Below are 25,904 nucleotides of genomic sequence, written 5' to 3'. Positions count from 1 at the left end.
ATGTTTCAGCTGCTCACCCTTATCTGCTCCAGGACAAGGCACAGGACATGTCCGTTTATACCTCTGCCATTTTCTCCCACACATACCATTCTTAAACAGCATAATTAAACCCTGCCATTCTCCATTACTTGCTCATGTCATTTCCCGATATGAAAGGGAAAGTTTCCCTGTGTGAGAACAGCAAAAATGAGCCCAGTATCAAGAATAACCAGGCCTTTTCCCATTCTTAAGCATGGCCTACATGTCTCAGTTGAGACTCTATAAGAGATCTCTCTGCCTCTCCAACTCAATTGAATTTTTAGCATAAAAGTAACTCTCAGTAATTACTCTGTCTTATTCTTTTTACCCTGTGTTGACTGAGAACCTAGAACTTATATCCCACCCAATGCACTACCATTATCATACCCTCATCCTCTACTGTTAGGTACATGACTAAAATTCATTTTTATACCCAGTGATGCCCACAATAGATTTATTTTAAGAACATACCAGTAGAAAGAATGCTGTTCTAGTAATTAGGAAATTTTGATTCTCGTCCTAGCTCTGCCACTAATTAGTTGTGTGTTCTTAGAAAAGTCATTTAACCTCTCTGGGATACGGTTTTTTAATTTATAGAAAATAAGCTCTTTGCAGAGCTAACAATCTTAATTTTATTATTAAGAAAACACTGCTTGAGAGCCTTGAGATTTCATTAAGACAAAGAGGATCCCAGCCAAGGGAAAAAAAATCACTATAACGTTTCTTTACACCACAAATTACATTTTAGCATTGCCCCTCAACACAATCTTGGGTCTTGATAAAACCTCTTTAGTCTTTGAATAATCTTTGTTTTCTGGGATCAAATATTTCTGAGACCTGAAATCAAGTATTTCCCCAAGTAGCCTTAATTCCTTTTAATGGGAATGGCATTTAGAAACCAAGACCCAGGTGCTGCATATACTCATGGCTACCAGGGTATCTGTTATTGCTTCTTGGTCTTTTCCATGTACAGAACAAGGGAATAGGAATTCATACTGCAATAAAAATTTAAAATACAAATATAAAAGGAAAATATTTTATATAGCTTTTATTTTTAAATGAAAATCTTGGTTTCTATTATCACTGATATACTTATGCATTTGCTTTATCCTAAAATATATAAAATAATACTAATATTATAATGTATGTATATGTTATAATTCTGAAACCTACAATAAACCTATTAAGAACATTTAAGATTTCTTTGCAGTTCTTTTTATCCTTAAGATTACATCCTAGTAAGGATGCACCATCAGGGACACTATGTTCAAAATTTATCTGAACTGCATGTTATAAATTAGTTATACATTTTTGTTTGGTTTCATTTGGTATCCATGTTTAACATTTGTTTTTCTTCCCATTATTTTTTGCTTAATTATAATGTTTGAGCATTTAAACTTTTATATAGCCCAAATGTCAAAACTGTATTAAAAAGTATACGCAGAGAAGTCCTACTTCTATCCCTCTCTCTCCCACCACATTTCTATACATCCCCTATTTTCATTAGTTCCTACCTTATCATTCTGTTTCATTTTATAAAAATAAGCAATTATAGTTCTTTAGAACTAATGTAGACATACCATGAGTTAAGCAATACCCTTATAAGTGAATTGTTATTTGAGTATGCTTATGGTACACAAAACCTAACTTGTATCACATTTTCTATTTGCAATACACATAGCTTGGAAATCAAATAAACTCCCACCTGGATTCTGACTAATCCGCTCTAGAGAGTCCATATGAGCATTCAGAATTCTGCTGATCTGTTTGAGCTAAAAACAAACACAAGATATTTAGATTATAATTTATGATATGGTAAACAAAAAGTAAACAAAATTTTGAAACTAGAAAGTGACTTTAATTTCTTCTGATAAGAAATGGACTGAGACTGATTAAACATTAACAGCTTCTTTTGCTATTTCATATTTATAATGTTCATTACATCTATATATTAATCTAATTACTTTGCAAATATCACAAATCTGATTGATTCTTAGAATTCAATAAGAAACTTACTACTACAGTACAAACATAAGTAAAGAACATTAAGAGACACTTCAGAAGATAAGAAATTCATTAAAAATTTAAAATATTGCCTTTATTCATTCATATCAGCATTTTTATTGAGGTATAACTCAGATATAACATTGTATGAGATTCAGGTATGCAACATATTCTATATCTGTATATATTGTGAAATAATCACTACAATAAGTCTAGTTAACATCTGTCACCATACATAGTTACACAGAAGTTTTTTTGTATAAGTTCTGCAATCTTAGCAATTTTCAAATATGAAATATAATAGTATTAATATAGTCATTGTGCTGTATATTACATACCCATGACTTAATTATTTTATAACTAGAAGTTTGTACCTTTTGTATACCCCTTCACCCATTTTGCCCTTCCCCCCCTCTGACAACCAATCTGTTCTCTGTATTAGCTTGGATTGTTTTGTTTTTAAATTCTACATATAAGCAAGATCATACAGTGTCTGTCTTTCTCTGTCTGACTTATTTCATTTAGCATATGTTATCACAAATGGCATGATTTCTAAATCAGCAATTTTAAATAAATGTAATATTCAACTGTCAAGTGTGTGTGGGGAAAACAGGTACATTCATATACAACCAATAGAAATATAATTTGATCCAACCCTTCAAAATGTAAAATTTTACAATATATATCATCTTAAAATATTCATACTTTTACAAAAATATATTTTCTTAATTGATTTTAGAGAGAGGGAGGGAGAGGGATAGAGAGATAGAAACATCAACATTGATGTGAAACATCAGTTGGTTATCTCCTGCACGCCCCCTACCAGGGATTGAACCTGCAACTGGGTCATGTGCACTGACCTGGAATCAAATCATGACTTTCTGGTTCATGGGCTGATGCTCGACCACTGAGTCACACTGGATAGGCTAAAATATTCATACTTTTTAACTCAGTATGTTCTACTTCTAGGAATCTATCCAGGGCAATTTTGTAATGACAAAAACTTGGAAACAGTATCTCTATCAATAAAAAAAATGATTATATTATGATAAAATTACCTCTGATTAAAATTATAGAGTCATTAAAACCAATTGTTCCTCCTGGCCTGTGAAGGTCAGTGACTGAGTGTCGACCCATGAACCAGGAGGTTACAGTTCAATTCCCCTTCAGGGCGCATGCCCAGGCTGTGGGCTTGGTCCCCGGGAGGGGACATGTAGGAGGGAGCTGATTGATGAGTCTCATCATTGATGTTTCTATCTCTCTCTCCCACTCCTTTCCTCTCTCTGAAATCAATAAAAAATATATTAAAACTTTTTTTAAAAACATGTTTTCCAAAACAGAAATAGACTCATAGCTACAGTGAACAAACTGAGTGTTGTCAGATGGAAGGAGGGTTGGGGTATGGATAAAAGGTGAAGGGAATAAGAAGTTACAAAATAGTCACCAGAGTATAAAGTACAGCATAGGGAATACAGTCAATAATATTGTAATAACTATGTATGGTGCCACATGGGTACTAGCATTATCAGGGGGATCACTGCGTAAATTATATAATTGGATGGCCACTATACTATACACCTGAAACAACTATAAAATAAAAAAAATTATTTTCAAAGAATGGTTATAATTTTGGGAAAACACCATGAAAGAATATTAAATGAAGGCAGAATACAAAATTTTATATAGGTATGTTTCCAAAGCTGTTCAAAACAAAAGTATTTTTTTAATTAGCATAGTAAAAAGACTTGAAAGAAATAAACCAATATATTAGCAGAGTACTGGTAATACAGGTGATTTAATTTTCTTTACAGATTTCCATATTTTCTAAGCTTAATACATTAAACAAGTATGTATATTAACTTTGTAATAAAAATACTAAACATTTAAAAAATTTTAGCCCCAGCTGGTTTTGCTCAATGGATAGAGCGTCGGCCTGCAGACTAAAGGGTCTCCTGGGTTCGATTCCAGCAAAGGGCACATGCCCGGGTTGCGGGCTTGGTCCCCAGTGTGGGGCGTGCAGGAGGCAGCCAGTCAGTGATTCTCTCTAATCATTGACATTTCTATCTCTCTCCCTCTCCCTTCCTCTCTGAAATCAATAAAAATATATTAAAAAAAATTTAGAATACTTTTGATGAATTTTCTAGCAAAGTCCAGGATAATATTAAAAATAGGAGGAAATGAAAATGTTTCCACACTTAAAAGACCAGTATATGTAATGACAACAGCAAATTAGAGTATTCTAGTATAACAAACAAATATAATTTGTAGTAGGAACAATGAGTTTTTGTAAGTGAATGTGACCGAGTATCATACACCATAATATGGACTTGCTTAATAAAAATTTTAGCTATTAGGAGGTCTCTCCCATCTCCCCCTAAGAAAAGTCAAAATCAAGAGGTAAATCTCATCACTGTGATTTAAGTTGCTATTTTTCTACCCTAGTGTATGGCCCATAGGTTGAGCTGGTCAGAATAAATTATTTACAAAATATTATTGTTCAACAAATGTGTTCTCTGCTTACTGTCTAAAAATCTATGCTATCTGAGAAAAGAGATGAATTATTGCTAATTTTTCACTTCTTTTGTCCTGTTATCAAGCAGCAATTATCCTTTAATTCTCTCATTGTAAATATCTCAATCTCCATGGCTAGGAAAAACAAAAGACTCAAACCATTTACTCCCCACTACTAAACTAAACTATACTAAACTAAACTAAACTAAACTAATCCAAGGCTAAGTAGAGAAAAAGGATAAGGGTAGGATTGCAGTTTCCTTTTACTTAATCTGTTAGAACACATTAATTTAACACAGAGACTATGTATCAGCTCTATTTCATGCCTAAATCTGCATATACTTATCTGTGTATTAATTCTATTACAGCAGAACAATTCTGAATTTTGGAATCACAATAGTGATCTAATATTTCATTAAAAAGAAAACCTATGTTATGTCAACTCTTGATCATCTGCGTGGACTCAGGGAGATGGTAGTATGGATAATACCAGACTAATTTTTATTTGCCATTGTTCAACTTTAGATTCAACTAAAGTAAAGAATGGCATAATTTTTATTATAAGATTATTTTGTCCACCCTTGACATTTTGCAAAAGAAAGACCTAAGACCCAGAGAGATTAAGTGACTTAAATGAAATTCTTGTGCTTTTTCAATACACCATGCTATCTCTTCATAATTAAAAAAGTTAGTAATATGTTTGTAGATAAAGAAGTGTCTGTATATAATTGGACAAAGAGCTTACTAAAGAAATAATTACTACACATGTATTATGTCATTCATTCTCATTTACCCAAATCCTGGCTTCACTCTAATTATAATCAACTGATAGAAAGTACAATGGGAGCTCTCACAATGGGTGATTCCTATTACCATTACTGCCAGAGTTAAAAGAAGGACTCCATTTAGCTGCTAAGACAACAGAGAAAGGTAGAGGAAATAAACTCTTTATGTAGAGTATAGATAAAGGGGAAATAATCATTTTTTACTGCCAAATTAATTCAAAACTTCTCAACTATTTAAATGGAGCTTTGACTGTATTTTTCCAGGCTATAATGCATTTATATTATGAGTTAAGTAGAGACTGGTGGAAACCTAATGACCATATTTAACAAAGTTTCTATGGAAAAAACATATTTTAAGTTTCACATAGTTTACTTATCAAACTTTTAAGATATAACCTAATTATAAGATTACTTGGATAGATTTAACAGATTCAAACATCTATTCTCACATTTATATGAATATGTAGATAAATATATAAAAGAAAGAATGAATTAGCTAATGAGTAAGTGAACAGGAAAATAAATACAGGGACATATAGATAAATGGAATAGAATAGAGAGCCCAGAAATCAGCCCCAATCAATATGCTCAATTAATATTTGACAAAGGAGGCAAGAACATACAATGGAGTCAAGATAGTCTCTTCAATAAATGGTGTTGGGAAAATTGGACAGATACATGCAAGAAAATGAAACTGGACCACCAACTTACACCATACACAAAAATAAACTCAAAATGGAAATAGGACTTAAATATACAACGGGAAACTATACAAATACTAGAAGAATCCAAAGGCAACAAAATCTCAGACATATGCCGAAGCAATTTCTTCACCGATACAGCTCCTAGGGCATTGGAAACTAAAGAGAAAATAAACAAATGGGACTACATCAAAATAAAAAGCTTCTGCACAGCAAAAGAAACCATCAACAAAACAACAAGAAAACCCACTGTGTGGGAAAACATATTTGCCAATGCCATATCTGATAAGGGCCTAATCTCCAAAATTTATAGGGAACTCATACAACTTAACAAAAGGAAGATAAACAATCCAATCAAAAAATAGGCAAAGGATCTAAATAGACACCTTTCAAAACAGGACATTCAGAAAGCCAAGAGACATATGAAAACATGCTCAAAGTCACTAATCATCCGAGAGATGCAAATCAAAACAACAATGGGGTACCATCTCACACCTGTCAGACTGGCTATCATCAACAAATCAACAAACGACAAGTGCTGGAGAGGATGTGGAGAAAAAGGAACACTTGTGCATTGCTGGTGGGAATGCAGACTGGTGCAGCCACTATGGAAGACAGTATGGAGTTTCCTCAAAAAACTACAAATGGAACTTCCATTTGACCCTGTGATCCCACTTCTAGGAATATATCTCAAGAAACCAGAAACACCAATCAGAAAGGATATATGCACCCCTATGTTCATAGCAGCACAATTCACCATAGCTAAGATCTGGAAACAGCCTAAGTGCCCATCTGTAGATGAATGGATTAGAAAACCGTGGTACATCTACACGATGGAATACTATGCTGCTATAAAAAAGAAGGAACTCTTACCATTTGCAACAGCATGTATGGAACTGGAGAGCATTATGCTAAGTGAAATAAGCCAGTCAATGAAGGAAAAATACCACATGATCTCACTCATTTCTGGATAATAAAGGCCATTATAAACTGATGAACAAAAATAGATACAGAGGCAGAGCTGCCTCGAACAGACTGTCAAACTACAGCAGGAAGGCCGGGGAGAGTGGGAGGGCACGAGGCGGGTGGGTAAGAGATCAACCAAAGGACTTTTATGCATTCATATAAGCATAACCAATGGACATAAGACACTGGGTGGTAGGGGAGGCCAGGGGATTGTCAAGGGCGGGGGGAAAAAAAGGAGACATATGTAATACTTTTTGTAATACTTTAAGCAATAAAAATAAAAAAAAATAAGTACAGGGACAGATTTAGTTATGTGAAGAACAGGAAGAAAACCCTGACAATTTAGGGAGGTAAGTCATTTTTTTTACTCTCCTGGGATAATCACAAAGAACTCTCAACCTTATCTGCCCTTAAATATTTCCTGTCCCATTAACTATAACCAAGAGCTTCATATCTCTAGAGGCAGATATGGAGAACTAGAGAGGACAGGAGAAGGTGACTAGCTAAAGGAACCATAGAATGCTAATGTCATACTAAATCTTGGTTGTCTAAATAGATAAAGCAGTTAACACACCAGGTCAATAGTGTCAGCAGGTTTTTCAAATATATTCAGGTGTTCAATAATGTTCTTGAGATCCTGTGCCATTTGTTTCAACTGAACATCTATATTTTCTGTTAATTTGTAACTAAAAAAGTAAGTAAAGTAAAGGGATTAACAAGCAACAAATGTTTTCTCCACTTATGTATCATTACTAACATACAACAATGATACTGCCAACTGGATTTGCCCCAATTTCCCTACCTTCTCAGTGGGTCTCAGTTATGACTAATGGCGCATTTTTATGAATGCAGTATTCATGACCTTATTATGGCCATCCTATATAATAAAAGGCTAATATGCAAATCAACTGAACGGCAGAACTACCAGTCGCTATGATGTGCACTGACCACCAGGGGGCAGACGTTCAATGCAGGAGCTGCTCTCTGGTGGTCAGTGTACTCCCACAGGGAGAGCGCTGTTCAGTCAGAAGCTGGGCTCAAGGGTGGCGAGCACAGCAGCAGTGGCGAGAGCCTCTCTCATCTCCATGGCAGCCCTAAGGATGTACAACTGCCAGCCTAAGCCCGCTCCCTCAGTTGGTCGGACATCCCCTGAGGGCTCCTGGACTGCAAGAGGACACAGACGGGGCTGAGGGACACCCCCACCTCCTGAGTGCACAAATCTCGTGCACCAGTCTCTAGTATTCTAAAAATACTCCATAGGTGAAGGCTTTTACTCACCTTGCCATTTTTACAGTCACATATTCACCCTCTTGCTAATGTTCTGAAGCAAAAGAGCCCTGAAACAAAGGAATTCTTTTGGGTGACAAAATAAACCCATAGGACATATTAAGAGTTATTCAGTGTTTAGTAGTATTCAGTAAGTGCAGACATGACTTCAATGACCTTGAATACATAAATTTTCAAAGTAAAACCTTATATAAATAATAGAGGCCTGGTGCATGAAAATTCATGCACTGGGCGGTGGGGGGTGGGGTGGTCCCTCAGCCTAGCCTGTGCCCTCTCGCAGTTGGGGACCGCTCAGTGGATGTCAACCTGCCAGCGTAGGCCCACTCCCCGGGGGATCGGGCCTAAGCTGGCAGTCAGACATCCCTCTGGCAGCCCAGGAGCCCTTGAGGGATGTCTGAATGACAGCATGAGGAGTGGGCCTAAGCTGCAATCAGACATCTTAGCACTGCCACCAAGATGGGAGAGGCTCCCGCCACCGAAGTTGTACTCACAGCCATCAGCCTGGTTTGTGGCTGAGTGGAGCTCCCCATGTGGAAGAGCACTGACCACCAGGGGGCAGCTCCTGCATTGAGCATCTGCCCCCTGGTGGTCAGTGCATCTCCTAGCGACCAGTCAGTTCCTGGTAGTTCTGCCTTTAGGGTCCATTTGCATATTACCCTTTTATTATATAGGATGCTCCATCATCCAACAAAAGATGTTTTGAGAAGTAATACAATAATCAAAGGAAGATAAATTTGCTAAGTTCACAAAAAATTAATTAGTTGACTATTTTTAAGATTTCCATCCAAACTATTTACACACACACACACACACACACACACACACACACATACACACAACTTAGTCAACATGTTTATGAGAATGAAAGTGACCAGAGGGTTTTTCAACCTTAATGTTTATAAAGATTAAAAAAATTCAATTAGATTTATTGATAACTATGTACTGTCTTTCTGTCCCAAAGTACTTATAAGTAATTGGTTGCCTAGATTGTTGAAGATTCTAGTACAGACTCTATCAAATTATAAATCTAACTACATAAAAGCAATTGGAAAAAAAACACTAATGTTTCAATTATTTCTTCAAACTACAGTTAGGATCTCTTGGCCAAAAATATAACTCTGTATGTTTCAAAGAAAAAATGACAGAATGGGTAGAATCACATGCCAACAAAAGATTCACAAAAACTGAAATACAAAAGCAGAAACAGAATAAGGGTCCATACAGATTAGCTGTACATTTAACGAACCTACAAAAATATTAATTTCAAAACTCTTAAAAATAAGCTTAGTCTTACCTCACTAATAAGCCATTGACAAAATAAGTCCAATTTAATCTCAATCTAGTTTACATAGAACATTCATACAAATTCTCCTAAGAACACTATATAATTTGGCTTAATTTTCTCTCAGTTCTAGAGGGATAAGTTACTGTGGGAACATTGGAAATATACCAATCGAAGGCATAGCCTGCACTGCACACAAATGAAATATATCCAGCACAAGACAAATAAAATATATGCAGCCCAAGACATTGACAAAACCATTCAATTTTTAAAGTAATGCAGTTTGCCTCCAGATTAACAAATTGCCTTTAAAATAGCAAATACTTTATCACTGAAGTAATTGCATGAACATTAGTTTTAAGAGTCAATATAGATAACCAGAGGAAGTGGGGTGGGGGCAGAAAAGGGGTGGGGGATAAATGGTGATGAAAGGAGGGGGTGCACAGACAATACAATATACAGATGATTTATTATGGAATTATACACCTGAAACTTATATAATTTTATTAACCAACATCACCCCAATAAATTCAATTAAAAAGTAAAAAAGGAAGTCAATATAAATAGCAGACCATAAATATCCTACAATACTATGACAACACAGCCATAAAATTTAAGAACAAAGTTGACAAATATAAAAACTTTACAGTGATCATATATAAGCTTGAAATTTTTAAATTTTGAGAATATGTTTATTAAAGTTGGGGACAGTGAAACAAGGAAGGGCTTAGGATAGAAGAAGCAACAGGAGAGAGACTAGGCAGGGCTTTGGCTCACTGGAAAGTCAGAGAAAAGGGGGCCTTGGAGATAGGTTCAGGGGGTTAGCCCAGAACAAGCTGCTGCTGCCCATTGCTCCCCTGATTGCAAGTCTCCTGGGGGGTCCTTTAGCGTTTAGGAGATGCATGCCTGTGCAGGAAGAGGAGAGGGAAGGAAAAGACATAGGCATGCTACCAGGAGGGAGAGCACGCACCAAGCTTGAAATGAGTAAGTCTATAAAATGCTGTAAAACAAAATTGTCAGAATGATTAATTTATTCAAGAATCCTAAACAGTCAATAACAACAACAAAAAAATAGTAAAATAAACTGTTAAATGGCAACCACAAGTTGTCCTACCAATTTTTATTCCTGACCTTTTAATTATTTTTCTCTTTTTAAGTAGCTGAGTCCTGCCCCATTCCTTATCTTTACTCAGTGACTTACATCCTCTCATGCTCCTCGTCTTCATACTTCTGATAAACAGAACTACTCTGGTCCTTCAAAGACTCCTCTAAAGGGATCCAGGGATCTTCTATTTCCTTCTGCTGCGACAGGAGAAAATCCGATTCATTTTCTAGCCTGGAAAAAAATTAGTCAACAGAAGGGCTGGTGAAAGGAATTTGGGAGTGACAAAGTATGTTGTAATCAATTACAATTAGGATAAAACACTGAAAAGATAGATCTTTAACCTGTCAACCTAGGGAATGTAAGATTCTACCTTTTTCTATCCAATTTCACTTTTTCCACTTCTCCATGTGAAACAGTAATCTATAAAGGAAAATAAGAATACAATAATGTAAGTATTTGAATTTATATTGTAATTTTAAAGCAGTATTAATTTTCTTTATACGTTTCAAATATGAAAGTGTTCCTAATTCAGGGCACTTATTATCTAAGAAAAATATTTTTAAGTTGATAACATATTGGAACAGAAAATGAACCACTAAACACAGGTCTATTTGCTTGTGTTCATCTGAAAATACTTGTCTAATGCAGGTAGATTAATGAGAATATTTTCTAACCTTTTCACCATTCTCAATCAATGTATGGTCCCAAGAATTGACCTGGGTGGTCTGATAAAGAGAGTGCTTCTCTTGATCCTCTAATTCAAGGTTCCACTTATTTATCAGATTGTCCAGCTGATGATATGTCATCACAGGAGTTATGATCAGACTAAAAAAAAAGAATGCAGTATGACCATACTTTTAAAAAGAATGATCTTAAATGGATAACATAGAGGACTTAGTGAGGAAAATAGTACATGAGAAATTTCTCAGGCCTGCTCCCAGCAAAAAACCATAACTGGTAAAGATTATTTTAAAAACAACTATTCAAAGTGTATGGAAATTGCCCTAATCGGTTTGGCTCAGTGGATAGAGCGTCAGCCTGTGGACTGACGGGTCCCAGGTTCGATTCCAGTCAAGGGCATGTACCTTGGTTGCGGGCACATCCTCAGTAGGAGGCATGCAGGAGGCAGCTGATCTATGTTTCTCCCTCATCGATGTTTCTAACTCTCTATCCCTCTCCCTTCCTCTCTGTAAAAAAAATCAATAAAATATATTAAAAAAACAAACAAAGTGTATGGAAATTATCCTAAGGAAATACAGTAAATGCATATTTATTCCAAAAATCTACTAAATCTCATTAAAAATGGCTAAAGTTCTTCCACCTCAGCTCAGCATGATATATACATTCTGCATCAGTGTAGCCAAAGAGATAGGACTCACTCAAGGTGATCCATTCCAGATCTAAACAGTATCTTCAAAACTGAGTAGGCACCTGGTCTTCCATCCTTCACTAGGCAGAGAACCAAGCAACATTTCCATTCCCATAGCAGATGATATAAAAAAGGCTGAGTAGGTAGCTGATCTTTGATCCTCTGATGAGTGGAACCAGACTATGTTCTGATTTCTCTGCTTGGGCAAGTGTCAGCAGGGTAGGTTGGAGAGATAATTACCAATTCCATGCCCAGCAGAGGCAGGCAATGTTCAATTTTCCTACCAGGCTACTGTCATCTCAGTACAGTGACAGACTGAACCAAAATTCCCACCCAGCAGCAACCAAGGCTCAATAAGGTAGAGTGAGACAGCATTAAGTACTGTTAGTCTTCAACCTTTGTCTTCAGTGTCAGTGGGACCCAGTGGGGATCTAACCTCTGTATCCACCAGGCATCATTGAGACAGGAAGAGATAAGGAAATTATGGGCTAGTAAGGACTCGAATTCCTACCACCCTTGATGTCAGTAAGGCTCACTGGAAAGCTTAACCTCCACACCCACTAGAAAAACCAAGACTCAATGAGGCAGGGCTAGTTAGCACTCTATCCCCCTTCTCCCAGAGCCTGTGTTAGTGAGGCCCAGTAGAGAGCTAAGCTTCCATATCAACCCAGCATCAATGAGACTGAATAAAGCAATATGAGGCAGAGTAGTTGACATTCTGCTTCCTTCCTCCTCTTGTGTAGGTAAGACTCAGTAGGAAGCTGAAATTCTGCCTCTACCCTGCAACAACTAAGCAGTATGAGTTAGTTATCCACTTTCCCTTATTCTGACCACCTGGGGGCTGAGCTGGGAGCTAAGCTTATATTCCCACTTAGAGGCAATAAAGTGGTATGGCACACAAAGCCCCTCTTACATGGGGAAGTAGTCAGCAGGGCAGAGGTGGAGCTAAACATCTACCATTCATCTGCATGGAGGCACTCTGAGTCAGTGATCCACTTTTGCTGGGATGGTATGAGGAGGGTATGATGGGAAGCTGAACATGCAAACGCACCCAACCCTTGCACTACACCTCAACAAAAGGACTGCCTAATGAGAAAAAGATTTAAATAGGACCCAGATTCTCCCAACATAACAGACAGAATGTCCAGAATAGAATTGAAAGTTACCTATCATATCAAGAACCAGGAAAATCTCAACTCACAAGAGAAAAGACAATCTACCAATGCCAACATTGAGAGGTATCAGATATTGGAATTATCTAAAAAGAATTTTAGAGCAACCATCAAAAAATGCTCTAACAGCAATTATAAATCGTCTGGAAACAAATGAAAAATTTCATCAAAGAAATAAAAGTTATGAAAAGTAACCAAATGGAAATTATAGAACTAAAAAATAAAATAACTGAAAAAGCTCACATGAAGTGTTTTACACTAGGGAGATGACAGAGAATAGAATCAGTGAGCTTGAAGCTAGATCAACAGAATTTACAGAGCAGTAGAGAGGAAATAGGTACAAAAAGTGAAAATAAATCTCAAGGACTCTGGAGGACAGTAATAAAAGAGGTGACATTCATAACATTAGAGGATGATACATTAGAGAGGAAAACAGAGAATGGAATTGAAAATGTTATCTGAAAAATAAAGGTTTAAAACTTCACAAATTTGGCAAAAGATATAAACTATTCAAGGAACTGAGAAAATCCCAAATAGAATAGTACACACAATATTTAATTTCCGAAGACAAAAGATAAAGAAAAAAAATTTTAAAAGCAGATCTAAAAATACAATGAAGCAACAGCATCTAATTATCATTTATAGTTCACTTTTCCCAACAGCATAAAACACAACTTTCAGATGCACATGGAATATTCGCTAAGAAAGACCATATCCTCATTCATAAAACAAACCTGAACAAATACAAAAGAAAAGAAATCACACAGAGTATGTTCTCCAACCATAATGGAATCAAACTAGAAATCAACCAAGAAAAATCTCCAAACACTTGGAAATTAAACAACACAATGCTAAATAATCTATGGGTCAAAGAGGAATTCATAAAAGAAATTTTGAAAGTACAGTTAACCCTTGAACAACTTTGGGGGTTAGGGACACCAACACCTCATGCAGTTAAAAATCTGTAAATAACTTTGTTCTTTTTCAATTATAGTTGATAGTTAATATTATTTTATATTAGTTTCGAGTGGAACATCCATGTGTAAGTTTTGACTCCCCAAAACTTAACTACTAATAGCCTACTGCTGACCCGAAGCCTAACCAATAACATAGTCAATTAACACATATTTTGTATATGTATTATATACTGTATTCTTACAATAAAGTAAGCTAGAGAAAAGAAAATGTTATTAAGAAAATCATAAAGAAGAGAAAATACATTTACAGTTTTTATTTTTTAAAATCTGTATATAAGTGGACCCATGAAGTTCAAACCTAGATTGTTCAAGGGTTAACTATACATAGAATTGAATGAAAATGAAAATACAGCATAACTAGTCCAGCCAGTGTGGCTCAGTGGTTGAGCATCGACCCATAAACCAGGAGGACATGGTTCCATTCCCAGTTAGGGCACATGCCCGAGTTGTGGGCTCAATCTCCAGTAGGGGACGTGCAGGAGGCAGCCAATTTGATGATTCTCATCATTGATGTTTCTCTCTCTTTCTCTGCCTCTCCCTTCCTCTTTTTGAAATCAATAAAAACATATTTTTAAAAAAGAAAATACAACAAAACTAAATATGTACACAGCTAATGCAGTATTGAGAAGAATATTTATAGTATTAAATGTTTACATTAGAAAAAAGAAACATCACAAATCAATAATCAAAGTTCATACCTCAAACAACTAGAAAAAAAGAGAAAAATGAACCCAACATAGCAAAAAGAAAAGAAATAATGATGAGATGTGAATAAAATTGAAAATAAAAACAATAGAGACTAGTTAATAAAACAAACTTATTTCTTTGGGAAAAGATCAATAAAATTGATATAAGAAAGGTACAAACCACCAATATCAGAGGTAAAATGGAAATATCCCTACAGATATTAAAAGGACAAAAAGGGAATAATGCAAACAAATTTACACTCATAAATTTGATAACGTAGAAGAAACAGATCTATTCCTTAAAAACCACACACTACTAAAATACATCAAAGATGAAACAGATAACCTAAATTGTCCTAGAACCAATATATAAATTGATTTGTAATTTAAAAGCTTCCAAAATTAATATCCAGGCTTAGAGGTTTCATTGGAGAAATCTGCCAAACTTTAATGAATTAACACCGATTTTAAACAATTTCTTCTATAAAACAGAAGAGAAAAGAATAGTTCCAGATCATTTTATGAAACCAGTATTATCTGGATATCAAAACCAGAGATAGAATAAAAAAGATAGAAAACAAAACTACAGAAATATCTCTCTCATGATTTTAGATACAACAGTCCTCACGCAAAATACTAGAAACTGAATCCAAAAATATATATAAAAATATATATACCGAGTGGTATTTATTTCACATATGTAAGGCTGGTTCAATATTTGAAAAACAATCAATGTGATTCACTATACTATCAAGCTAAGGAAGAAAAATCTTTTTTAAAATATACTTTTCTTGATTTCAGAGAGAGGAAAGGAGAGGGAGAGAGAGAGATAGAAACATCAATGATGTTGCCTCCTGCATGCCCCCTACTGGGGATTGAGCCTGGAACCCAGGCCTGTGCCCTAGCCAGGACTTAAACCATGACCTACTGGTTGGTGGACCAATGCTCAACCACCGAGCTACACTAATAGGGCAAGAAGAAAAATCTTAAATGATCATATCAATTAAAGCAAAAAAAGCATTTAACACAAATATGTCAGTTGAGAAAGGTGCAAAAGCAATTCAATGGAGGAAGATAGCCTTTGAACAAATGATGATGGAAAAATCGAACATCCCTAGATTAAAAAAAGAAGGAATCTCAATAAAACTCACACCTTATACCAAAATTAACTCAAAATAGATCATGACCTTAAATGTAAAATGTAAAACTATAACTAGAGTTAGATAAAGAGTTCTTATATTTCATATTAATAGAATAATCCATTAAAGGAAAATTTGGTAAATTTCACCTCATCAATTTAAATTTTTTGACAAAACACCATGTTGAAAATATAAAAAGACAAGTTACAGAGTTAGAGAAAATATTTATAAACCACATATCTGATAAAGAACTGGTATTGAGAATACATAAAACTGTTAAAACTTAGTAAAAAACACAAATTCAAGTAGAAAAAGGACAAAGTACATGAACAGACACTTCACCAAAGAAGATATGCTGATGGAAGATAAGCACATGCAAATGTTCAACATCATGGCTTTTATTTTTAAAGGTAACATCACATTTTTCAAGGTATTAAAATGCCTTCAAGAACATGAAATAAATTGAAACCATTTCCTGGTTATCAGATACTCTATATACTTAATTCTACAATCTACTTTTTACATTTCCTATATCATGGACTTCCTTCCAAGTCAGAAACTATATTTTCTTTCTTTTTTTAATCTTTATTGTTGATAGTATTACAGGTGTTCCCCCTTTTTACCCTCATGTCCCCCTCCCCCTGGTACCTGCTGCATCTCAGGCCTTCAGAACCCAACTGTGTGTCCATAAATGAGATCTTTGGGTAATCACTTCCCGCCACCTCCTCCTCCCTTCCCTCTGAGGTGTGGCAGTTTGCTCCATCCTTCCATGCCTATGATTCTATTTTATTCACAAGTTTATTTTGTGCATTAGATTTCTTGTTTATTTATTTATATATATTTTTAATTTTGTTTTATTGCTTAAAGTATTACAAAGAGCATGATATATGTCTCATTCCCCCCTCCCCCCGCCCCTTGACATTCCCCCGGCCACTCCTACCCCCCCTTCCAGTGTCTTATGTCCATTGGTTATGCTTATATGAATGCATACAAGTCCTTCGGTTGATCTCTTACCCCCCCTCCCGCCCCCCAACCCTCCCCAGCCTTCCCGCTGTAGTTTGACAGTGTGTTCAATGCTGCTCTGCCTCTGTGTCTATTTTTGTTCATCAGTTTATAACGGTGTTTATTATCCATAAATGAGTGAGATCATGTGGTATTTTTCTTTCATTGACTGGCTTATTTCACTTAGCATAACACTCTCCAGTTCCATCCATGCTGTTGCAAATGGTAAGAATTCCTTCTTTTTTACAGCAGCATAGTATTCCATTGTGTAGATGTACCACAGTTTTCTAATCCATTCATCTGCTGATGGGCACTTAGGCTGTTTCCAGATCTTCGCTATGGTAAATTGTGCTGCTATGAACATAAGGATGCATATATTCTTTCTGATTGGTGTTTCTGGTTACTTGGGATATATTCCTAGAAGTGGGATCACTGGGTCAAATGGGAGTTTCATTTTTAACTTTTTGAGGAAACTCCATACTGTCTTCCATAGTGGCTGCACCAGTCTGCATTCTCCCCAGCAGTGCACGAGTGTTCCTTTTTCTCCCCATCCTCTCCAGCACTTGTCGTTTGTTGGTTTGTTGAGGATAGCCATTCTGACCGGTGTGAGATGATACCTCATTGTTGTTTTGATTTGCATCTCTCGGATGATTAGTGACTTTGAGCATGTTTTCATATGTCTCTTGGCCTTCTGTATGTCCTCTTTTGAAAAGTGTCTATTTAGGCCCTCTGTCCATTTTTTTTATTGGATTGTTTATCTTCCTTTTGTTAAGTTGTATGAGTTTCCTATAAATGCTGGAGATTAAACCCTTATCGGTGATAACATTGGCAAATATGTTCTCTCATGCAGTGGGCTTTCTTGTTGTTTTGTTGGTTTCTTTTGCTGTGCAGAAGCTTTTTATTTTGATGTAGTCCCATTTGTTTATTTTCTCTTTAGTTTCCAATGCCCTAGGAGCTGTATCAGTGAAGAAATTGTTTCAGGATATGTCTGAGATTCTGTTGCCTTTGGATTCCTCTAGTATTTTTATGGTTTTCTGTCTTACATTTAAGTCTTTAATCCATTTTGAGTTTATTTTTGTGTATGGTATAAGTTGGTGGTCTAGTTTCATTTTTCTGCATGTATCTGTCCAATTTTCCCAATACCATTTATTGAAGAGACTGTCTTAACTCCATTGTATGTTCTTGCCTCCTCTGTCAAATATTACTTGAGCATATTAATTCAGGTCGATTTCTGGGTTCTCTATTCTATGCCATTGATCTATATGTCTGTTCTTGTGCCAGTACCAGGAAGTTTTGAGAACAGTGGCTTTGTAATACAACTTGATACCAGGTATTGAGATCCCACCTACTTTGTTCTTCTTTCTCAGGATCGCTGCAGCTATTCAGGATCTTTTATTATTCCAGATGAATTTTTGGAGAGTTCATTCTAGATCTGTGAAATATGCAATTGGTATTTTAATGGGAAGTGTGTTGAATTTATAGATTGCTTTGGGTAGTATAGACATTTTAATGATGTTGATTCTACCAATCCATGAACATGGTATGTTCTTCCATCTGTTTATGTCTTCCTCTATCTCTTTTTTCAACGTCCTGTAGTTTTCTGATAAGAGGTCTTTTACCTCTTTAGTTAAGTTTATTCCTAGGTATTTTAATTTTTTTGGTGTGATGGTAAATGGGATTGCTTTTTTAGTCTCTCTTTCTGTAAGTTCACTATTGGTGTATAGAAATGCCATAGATTTCTTGGCATTGATTTTGTATCCTGCTACATTGCTGAATTCATTTATTAAGTCTAATACTTTTTTGATGGAGTCTTTAGGGTTTTTTATGTACAATATCATGTCATCTGTGAATAAGGACAGTTTTACTTCTTCTTTTCCAATTTGGGTACCTTTTATTTCTTCTTCTTGTCTAATTGCAATGGCTAATATTTCCAGTACTATGTTGAACAGGAGTGGTGAGAGTGAGCATCCCTGTCTTGTTCCTGTTCTTAAGGGAAATGGTTTTAGTTTTTGCCCATTGAGTATGATGTTGGCAGTGGGTTTGTCATATATGGCTTTTATTATGTTGAGATATGATCCTTATATTCCCACCTTGCTGAGAGTTTTTATCAAAAATGGGTGTTGGATTCTGTCAAATGCTTTTTCTGCATCAATTGATATGACTATGTGGTTTTTTTCTTTCAATTTGTTTATGTGATGTATCACATTTATTGATTTGCGGATATTGTACCATCCTTGCATCCCTAGGATAAATCCTACTTGGTCATCATGGTGGATGATCTTTCTGATGTACTGCTGGATCCTATTTGCTAAGATTTTGTTGAGGATTTTGGCATCTATGTTCATGAGGGATATTGGTCTGTAATTCTCTTTCATTGTGTTGTCTTTACCTGGTTTTGGTATTAGGGTGATCCTGGCTTCATAGAATGAGCTTGGAAGTGTTCCTTCCTCTTGGATTTTTTGTAGTAGTCTGAGGAGGATAGGATTTAGTTCTTCCTTGAATGTTTGTTAAAACTCCCCTGTGAAGCCATCTGGTCCTGGGCTTTTGTTTGCTGGAAGCTTTTGATGACTGTTTCAATTTCTTCCATAGTTATTGGCCTATTGAGATTTTTAGATTCTTCCTGATTAAGTTTTGGAATGTTGTATTTTTCTAGGAATATGTCCATTTCCTCCAGGTTGTCTAGTTTGTTGGAGTAGAGTTGTCCATAGTATTTTTTAACAATCATTTGTATTTCTGTGGGATCTGTTGTTATTTCGCCTCTATCATTTCTGATTTTGTTTATTTGGGTCCTTTCTCTTTGCTTCTTGGTGAGCCTGGCTAGACGTTTGTCAATCTTGTTTATCCTTTCAAAGAACCAGCTCTTTGTTTCATTGATTTTCTGTATTGTTTTTTTGGTCTCTATGTCATTTATTTCTGCTCTGATCTTTATTATCTCCTTCCTTCTGCTCACTCTGGGCTTTTCTTGTAGTTCTCTTTCTAATTCTTTGAGTTGTAGAGTTAGATGATTTACTATCATTTTTTCTTACTTTTTGAGGTAGGCCTGTAGAGCTATAAACTTTCATCTCAGGACTGCTTTCATTGTGTCCCATAGGTTTTGGATTGTTGTGTTTTCATTGTCATTAGTTTCCAGGATGTTTTTAATTTCTTCTTTGATCTCATTGGTAACCAAATCAATATTTAATAACATGCTATTCAGCTTCCAAGTGTTTGATTGTTTTGAATTGTTTTTATTGTAGTTTATTTCTAATATTATGCCATTGTTGTCTGAGAAGATGCTTGGTATGATTTCAATCTTCTTTAATTTGGGGAGACTTTGCTTGTGACCCAATATGGGGTCTATTTTTGAAGATGTCCCATGTGCACTTGAGAAGAATGTATATTCTGCGGCTTTGGGGTAAAATGTTCTGAACATGTCAATTAAGTCCTTCTGATCTAATGAGTCATTTAGGATTGCTGTTTCTTGGTTGATTTTTTTTGTCTAGAGGATTTATCCAGTGATGTCAGTGGTGTATTAAAGTCTCCTACTATGATTGTATTGTTGTTGATCTCTCCCTTGATATCTTCCATGAGTTTTTTTTATGTATTTGGGTGCTCCTGCATTGGGTGCATATATGTTTATCAGGGTTATATCCTCTTGTTGTATCGATTCCTTTAGTACTATGAAGCGGCCTTCCTTATCTCTTGTTATGGCCTTCACTTTGATGTCTATTTTGTCCGATATAAGTATTGCCTGAAAGATATTTTTCCATCCCTTCACTTTCAGTCTTAGTGAGTCCCTTCTTCTGAGGTGGGTCTCTTGTTGATAGCAAATGTATGGGTCATGTTTTTTTATCCATTCAGTCACTCGATGTCTTTTGATTGGAGCATTTAGTCCATTTACGTTTAAAGTTATTATTGAAAAGTACTTGTTTGTAGCCATTTTTATTTTTTGTGCCTGTGTTCTTTCTTACTGTTTCATTTCTTCTGTTTACACCAGTCCCTTTAGCATTTCTTGCATTGCTGGTTTGGTGGTGATAAACTCCCTTAGCCTTTTTTTGTCTGTGAAGCTCCTTATTTCCCTTTCAATTTTGAATGATAGTCTTGCTGGATAGAGTATTCTTGGATTCAGTCCCTTGCTTTGCATCACTTTGTAAATTTCCTTCCATTCTTTTCTGGCCTGATGTGCTTCTGTTGAGAAATCATTTGATAATCTAATGGGAGATCCCTTGTATGTAACTTTCCGTCTCTCTCTTGCAGCCTTTAAGATTCTCTCTTTGTCCTGAACATTTGCTATCATTATTATGATATGTCTTGGTGTGGGTCTTTTCGGATTCATCTTGTTTGGGACTCTGTGTGCTTGTGTGACTTTTTTCTTCTCCACATCAGGGAAGTTTTTGGACAATATTTCTTCAAATAGGTTTTCTAAGCCTTGTTCCTCTTCCTGTTGTTCTGGCACCCCTATTATTTGTATGTTGTTTTGTTTCATGTTGTCTCATAGCTCCCTTAGGCTGTCCTCCTGTTTTTTAATTTTTTCTCCAATTGCAGTTCTTTTTGGGTTTGTTTTGCTTCCGTGTCTTCTAATTTGCTAATTCTGTCCTCTGCTTCTCCTAGTCTACTGTTGAAACTTTCCATGGTGTTTTTTATTGCAGCTATATCACTCTTCATTTCTTCTTGATTCTTACATAAGTTGTTGATTTTTTCATACATTTCTTGATTCTTGCATAAGTTGTTGATTTTTTCCTCCATCCGGTTTATGCGCTTTAGGACCCTTATTCTTAATTTTTTTTTCTGACATGTTGCATGTCTTTGTTTCACTTATCCACTTTCCTGTCGATTCATCCTTTTCTTTCCTTTGGGGTTTTCTGTTGTCTTCCCATTTTTGGTCTCACCAACTGATCTAGATGCTGAGTTGTGCAGGGGCTGCTCCTTGGATGGCAATGGTTCCTCGGGGTGCAGTTTCCCCTCAAGTGGTCACTGTAGTGGCTGCTTCTCAGTTGGCAGTTGCTCCTCTGGTGGGTGCTGATGGCAGCAGTGGTGTCTCCTCTGGCTGGTAGGTGAGGCTGCTCACCCAGCTGCTGTTCCTTGAGACAGAGGTGGGCAGGTCACGAGGCTGCTGATCTTCAGGTGGGGGTGAACTGAGCGCGGCTGCTGCTCCTTGGACAGGAGTGGGCTGTTCACATGGCTTCTGCTCCTTGGATGGGCATGGACTACTCACGTGGCTGCTGCTCCTTGGATTGGGGCTGGCTTTACGCTGCTGCTGTTCCTCAAATGGAGTGGGCTGCTTGTGAGGCTACCGCTCTTTTGACAGTAGCAGGTTGCCTACGGGGCTACTCGTACGGGTGCGGGTTGCTCGCGCAGCTGCTGCTCCTCAGATGGGAGATGGGCTGCTTCTGTGGCTACTGCTCTTCAGGCAGGAGTGAGCTGCGCGTGCGGGTGCTGCTCCTCAGATGGGGGCAGGATGCTCACCCAGCTGCTGCTCGTCGGACAGGTGCAGACTGCGTGTGGCTGCTGCTCCTTGGACCAGTGTGGGCTGCGCAGGGCTGCCACTCCTCAGATGTGGTCGTTCTATCTGTTCTTGTGGCTGCTATTCTTCAGACAGGGGCGAGCTGCTCGGGTGGCTGCAGCTGCTTGGGCCGGAGTGAGCTGCACGTGCGGCTGCTGCTCCTCATATGGGGGCTGTCTGCTCGTGTGGCTGCTGCTCCTCAGATGGGGGATGGGCTGCTTGTGTGGCTGCTTCTCTTCAGTTGGGAGCGAGCTGCACGTGTGTCTGCTGCCCTTCGGATGGGGACAGGCTGCTCACGCAGCTGCTGCTCGTCGGACAGGTGCAGGGTGCGTGTGTCTGCTGCTCCTCAGACCAGTGTGGACTGTGCAGGGCTGCCACTCCTCAGACGTGGGTGGTCTGCTCGTGTGGCTGCTGCTCCTTGGACTGGGGAAGCTGCTCAGGAAGCTACTGCTCCTTGAATGGGAGTGGGCTGCTTGCAGCGATGCTGTTCCTCGTATGGGTATGGGTTGCTCACCCCACTGCTGCTCCTCGTATGGGGGAAGGCTGCTCGTGCAGCTGCTGCTCCTTGGATGGGGGCAGGTTTCTCGCACACCTACTGCTCCTCAGACAGGAGGAGGATGTCAGCTGCGCAGCTGCTGCTCCTCAGATGGGGGCGGGCTGGGTGCATCTGCCGCTCCTCAATCATGGGCAGGCTGCTCGTGTGGCTGCTCCTCCTCAGACGGGGCAGGCTGCTCACGTGGTTGCTGCTCCTCGGATGAGGGAGCAGGCCGCTCACACAGCTAACAGCTGCTGCTCCTTGGACAGGGGCAGGCCATGTGAGGTTTCTGCTCTTAGGCCTGGGGCAGGCTGCTCGTGGGGCTGCTGCTCCTTGGACAGGATTGGGCTGCTCATGTGTCTTCTGCTTGTGTGGTTGCAGTGCCCCGGGTTAAGGCGTTGGGCTGGTCAGAGGGGAACACGCTTCAGAACTCACAGTAGCCTGCACCCAGGGTGGCTGGAGACTGGTTGACCGTGGGACCACAGCCGAAGTAGCAGGTCCCTGGCAGGGGTGTCTGTAGAGTCCCAGGTGTTATCTGAGGGCACCCTGGGTGGGGGTGAGGCCTGGCTCCCAGTTACAGCAGCTCTCCCCTTATAAACGCTAGGCTTCTGGGGATGAGTCGGCCTCCTGGAACTGCTTACATGGTAGCAGAGGCTGCCTAGTTAGGAGAGCCCATTAAGCCTGACCCCGATGGCCCTGCGGGATCTATCTGTGCCTCACTCACATGCACACACACGTCCCACATGACCACACACTCCTCTTTTGGTCCCTTACTGACTCAGGCTCTCTCCCTCACTGTCGCCTTCTTCCTGCCTCTGTAGTTGGGTCTGGGGTGTTATTGACCCGTTTGTGGATGGAGTTTCCTCTCCAGGTGTCTGGTTATGAGGCTCACTCTCTACCATCCGGCCAGACAGGATAAAATTCACCTCGACAAGACTCAACACAAAGGGACCAAAGCACGAATGTACTCACGACAACAATAACCCTACTATAAGTGACCACCTGAGAAAAGAGAATTAGAGGCGAGAAAAGACAGCATAAATGATATCGAAGAGAGCGAAAAAGATAAGAGAGAAAAGAAGAAGGAAGAAAAGGAGATTATATATGTATGGGGAAAACACCACAGAACCAATACATAAACAAACAAACAAACAAGACAAACAAACAAACAATAATAATAATAATAATGATAATAAAATTAAAGAAAAAAGAAAAAAAATACAAACACCAAACCCCCAGCAAAGAGGGTGAATATGGGGAGGATCTCAGTTCAGTATAGAGGAAGTAGAGAGGGGATGGGTGGATAAGAGGAAAGAGAACGAGAAAAAATAATAAATTTACAAAAAATTTGATTTCAAAAATAGTACAAAAATAGCAAATAAAAATAAAATAAAATAGAGTGATGGAAAAATAATGTGAAAAGAAATAGAAAATAAAGCAACAAACAAAAACAGGAAAAAAATAAAAAAGAGATAACAAAGTAATAAAAAAGAAATAAAATAAAATAAAAATGAAAAAGTGAAGTGTTCCTTTGGCTGGCTTAAGATCCCAGTCTTCTGTACTGTAGTGTTTCTCAGGATCCGATTGCTGAAACTGAAAGTCTCTAGTCCAGCCCCTTTGTGCTCTTGGGGGACTATTTAGGTTTTTGTTTTTTAATCCTTTGTACCATTCAGAGTGGAATCTGGGTGTGGTTGTATTAGTTGCCTGGATACTGGAGGGGAGGGGCTATCTCTTCAGGGCAAAATGGCTGCCCAGGTCCCAGGCTCAGGCATGACTCAGCACCATACTTGCGGCCACTACTCCTGAATACCCCTCTTTCCCCAGATTCCACAATTCCGCACCTCCTTCCACGCTCCAGCCACGGGTAAGTTTCTGTATCTGAAAGGTCCTATGAACTAGTTAGGCTCTATGAAGCAGGGCACAAGCCACAGAGGCCGGAGAGGCTGCACCTCTGCACACTCCTCTCCTGCCGGCACTCTTCAGCCTTTCCTGACTGTGGACCCAGATCTAGAATCCTCTGCGGACCAGCAGTTCTGCTCACCTTTTTTCCACTGCGCCGCCCGTCCCAAGGGACACGGCCCCAGCCAGTGCCCTGTGGATTCCCTCTGATCCTCAGGGCTCAGAATTCTGGCCGATTATCCTTCCCAGAGCCTTGACTTTACCTTTCTCCGGGAGTCCTCTGCCTTTCCCGGCTGCAAACTGTCTCCCAGCTGAATCTCCTCTGCCAAGTCGGGCTGGATGTTACTCGTTTCGGCTGCTCACTCTATCTGCTCCGGGACAAGGCACAGGACACGTCAGTCTATACCGCCACCATTTTGTCTCTCTCCTCTTGTTCATTTATTTTTATTTTTAGCTTCAATTGTTGATAGATATGTATTTGTTGCCACTTTATAGAACCTATATTTTCTACATTGTTTTTGTGTTGTTCTTATTTCTTTCTTTTTTCTACATTATTTTAAATGGCTGCATAACATTCCATAATAAAGATGTAATTTTCTTTAATTTAATGCTTTAAATAGTTAATTCACTCTCTGTTTAAAAAATCAGAAGAAAAAAATTGCACACAGTGAAAAAAATGTTCAACATCATTATTCAGCAGGAAAATATAAATTAAAACCACATAAGATATCTTTATATCTATTAGAAGGTTTAAAATAAAAAAATGACAACAACAAATCCTGGCAAGAATGTGAGCAAACTGAATCCCTCATACATTGCTGTTGGACATGTAATACGGCACAGCTATTCTGAAAATGAACTTGGCAGTTTCTTAAAAAAAATAAACATGCACTTCCCATCCTACCTATCAGCTATACTCCTGGGCATTTATCTCAGAGAAATAGACTAGGTTTACAAAAAAAGTGTGCACAATGTTCATTAAAG

The 25,904-nt window shown here is 38.0% G+C and overlaps 1 protein-coding gene across 1 annotated transcript in view; it reads right to left on the bottom strand.

The window, feature by feature from the left end:
• The window catches only part of NUP62CL (nucleoporin 62 C-terminal like), a 102,922-nt gene that overhangs the window by 30,545 nt on the left and 46,473 nt on the right, over positions 1-25,904 (bottom strand). The window contains exons 6-11 of the mRNA XM_036306011.1: positions 25,184-25,288; positions 11,334-11,484; positions 11,030-11,079; positions 10,756-10,890; positions 7,560-7,671; positions 1,724-1,790 (exon numbers count right to left, since the gene is read on the bottom strand). Of these exons, the coding sequence (XP_036161904.1) occupies positions 1,724-1,790; positions 7,560-7,671; positions 10,756-10,890; positions 11,030-11,079; positions 11,334-11,465 (496 nt within the window). The 5' untranslated portion in view covers positions 11,466-11,484; positions 25,184-25,288. The remainder of the gene's footprint in view (positions 1-1,723; positions 1,791-7,559; positions 7,672-10,755; positions 10,891-11,029; positions 11,080-11,333; positions 11,485-25,183; positions 25,289-25,904) is intronic.

This window comes from Myotis myotis, unplaced genomic scaffold (genome assembly GCF_014108235.1).
Source record: "Myotis myotis isolate mMyoMyo1 unplaced genomic scaffold, mMyoMyo1.p scaffold_m19_p_4, whole genome shotgun sequence".
NCBI lineage: Eukaryota > Metazoa > Chordata > Mammalia > Chiroptera > Vespertilionidae > Myotis > Myotis myotis.
Note: the sequence above shows the minus strand (reverse complement) of the source record. Positions and strands in the feature narration are given on the sequence as shown.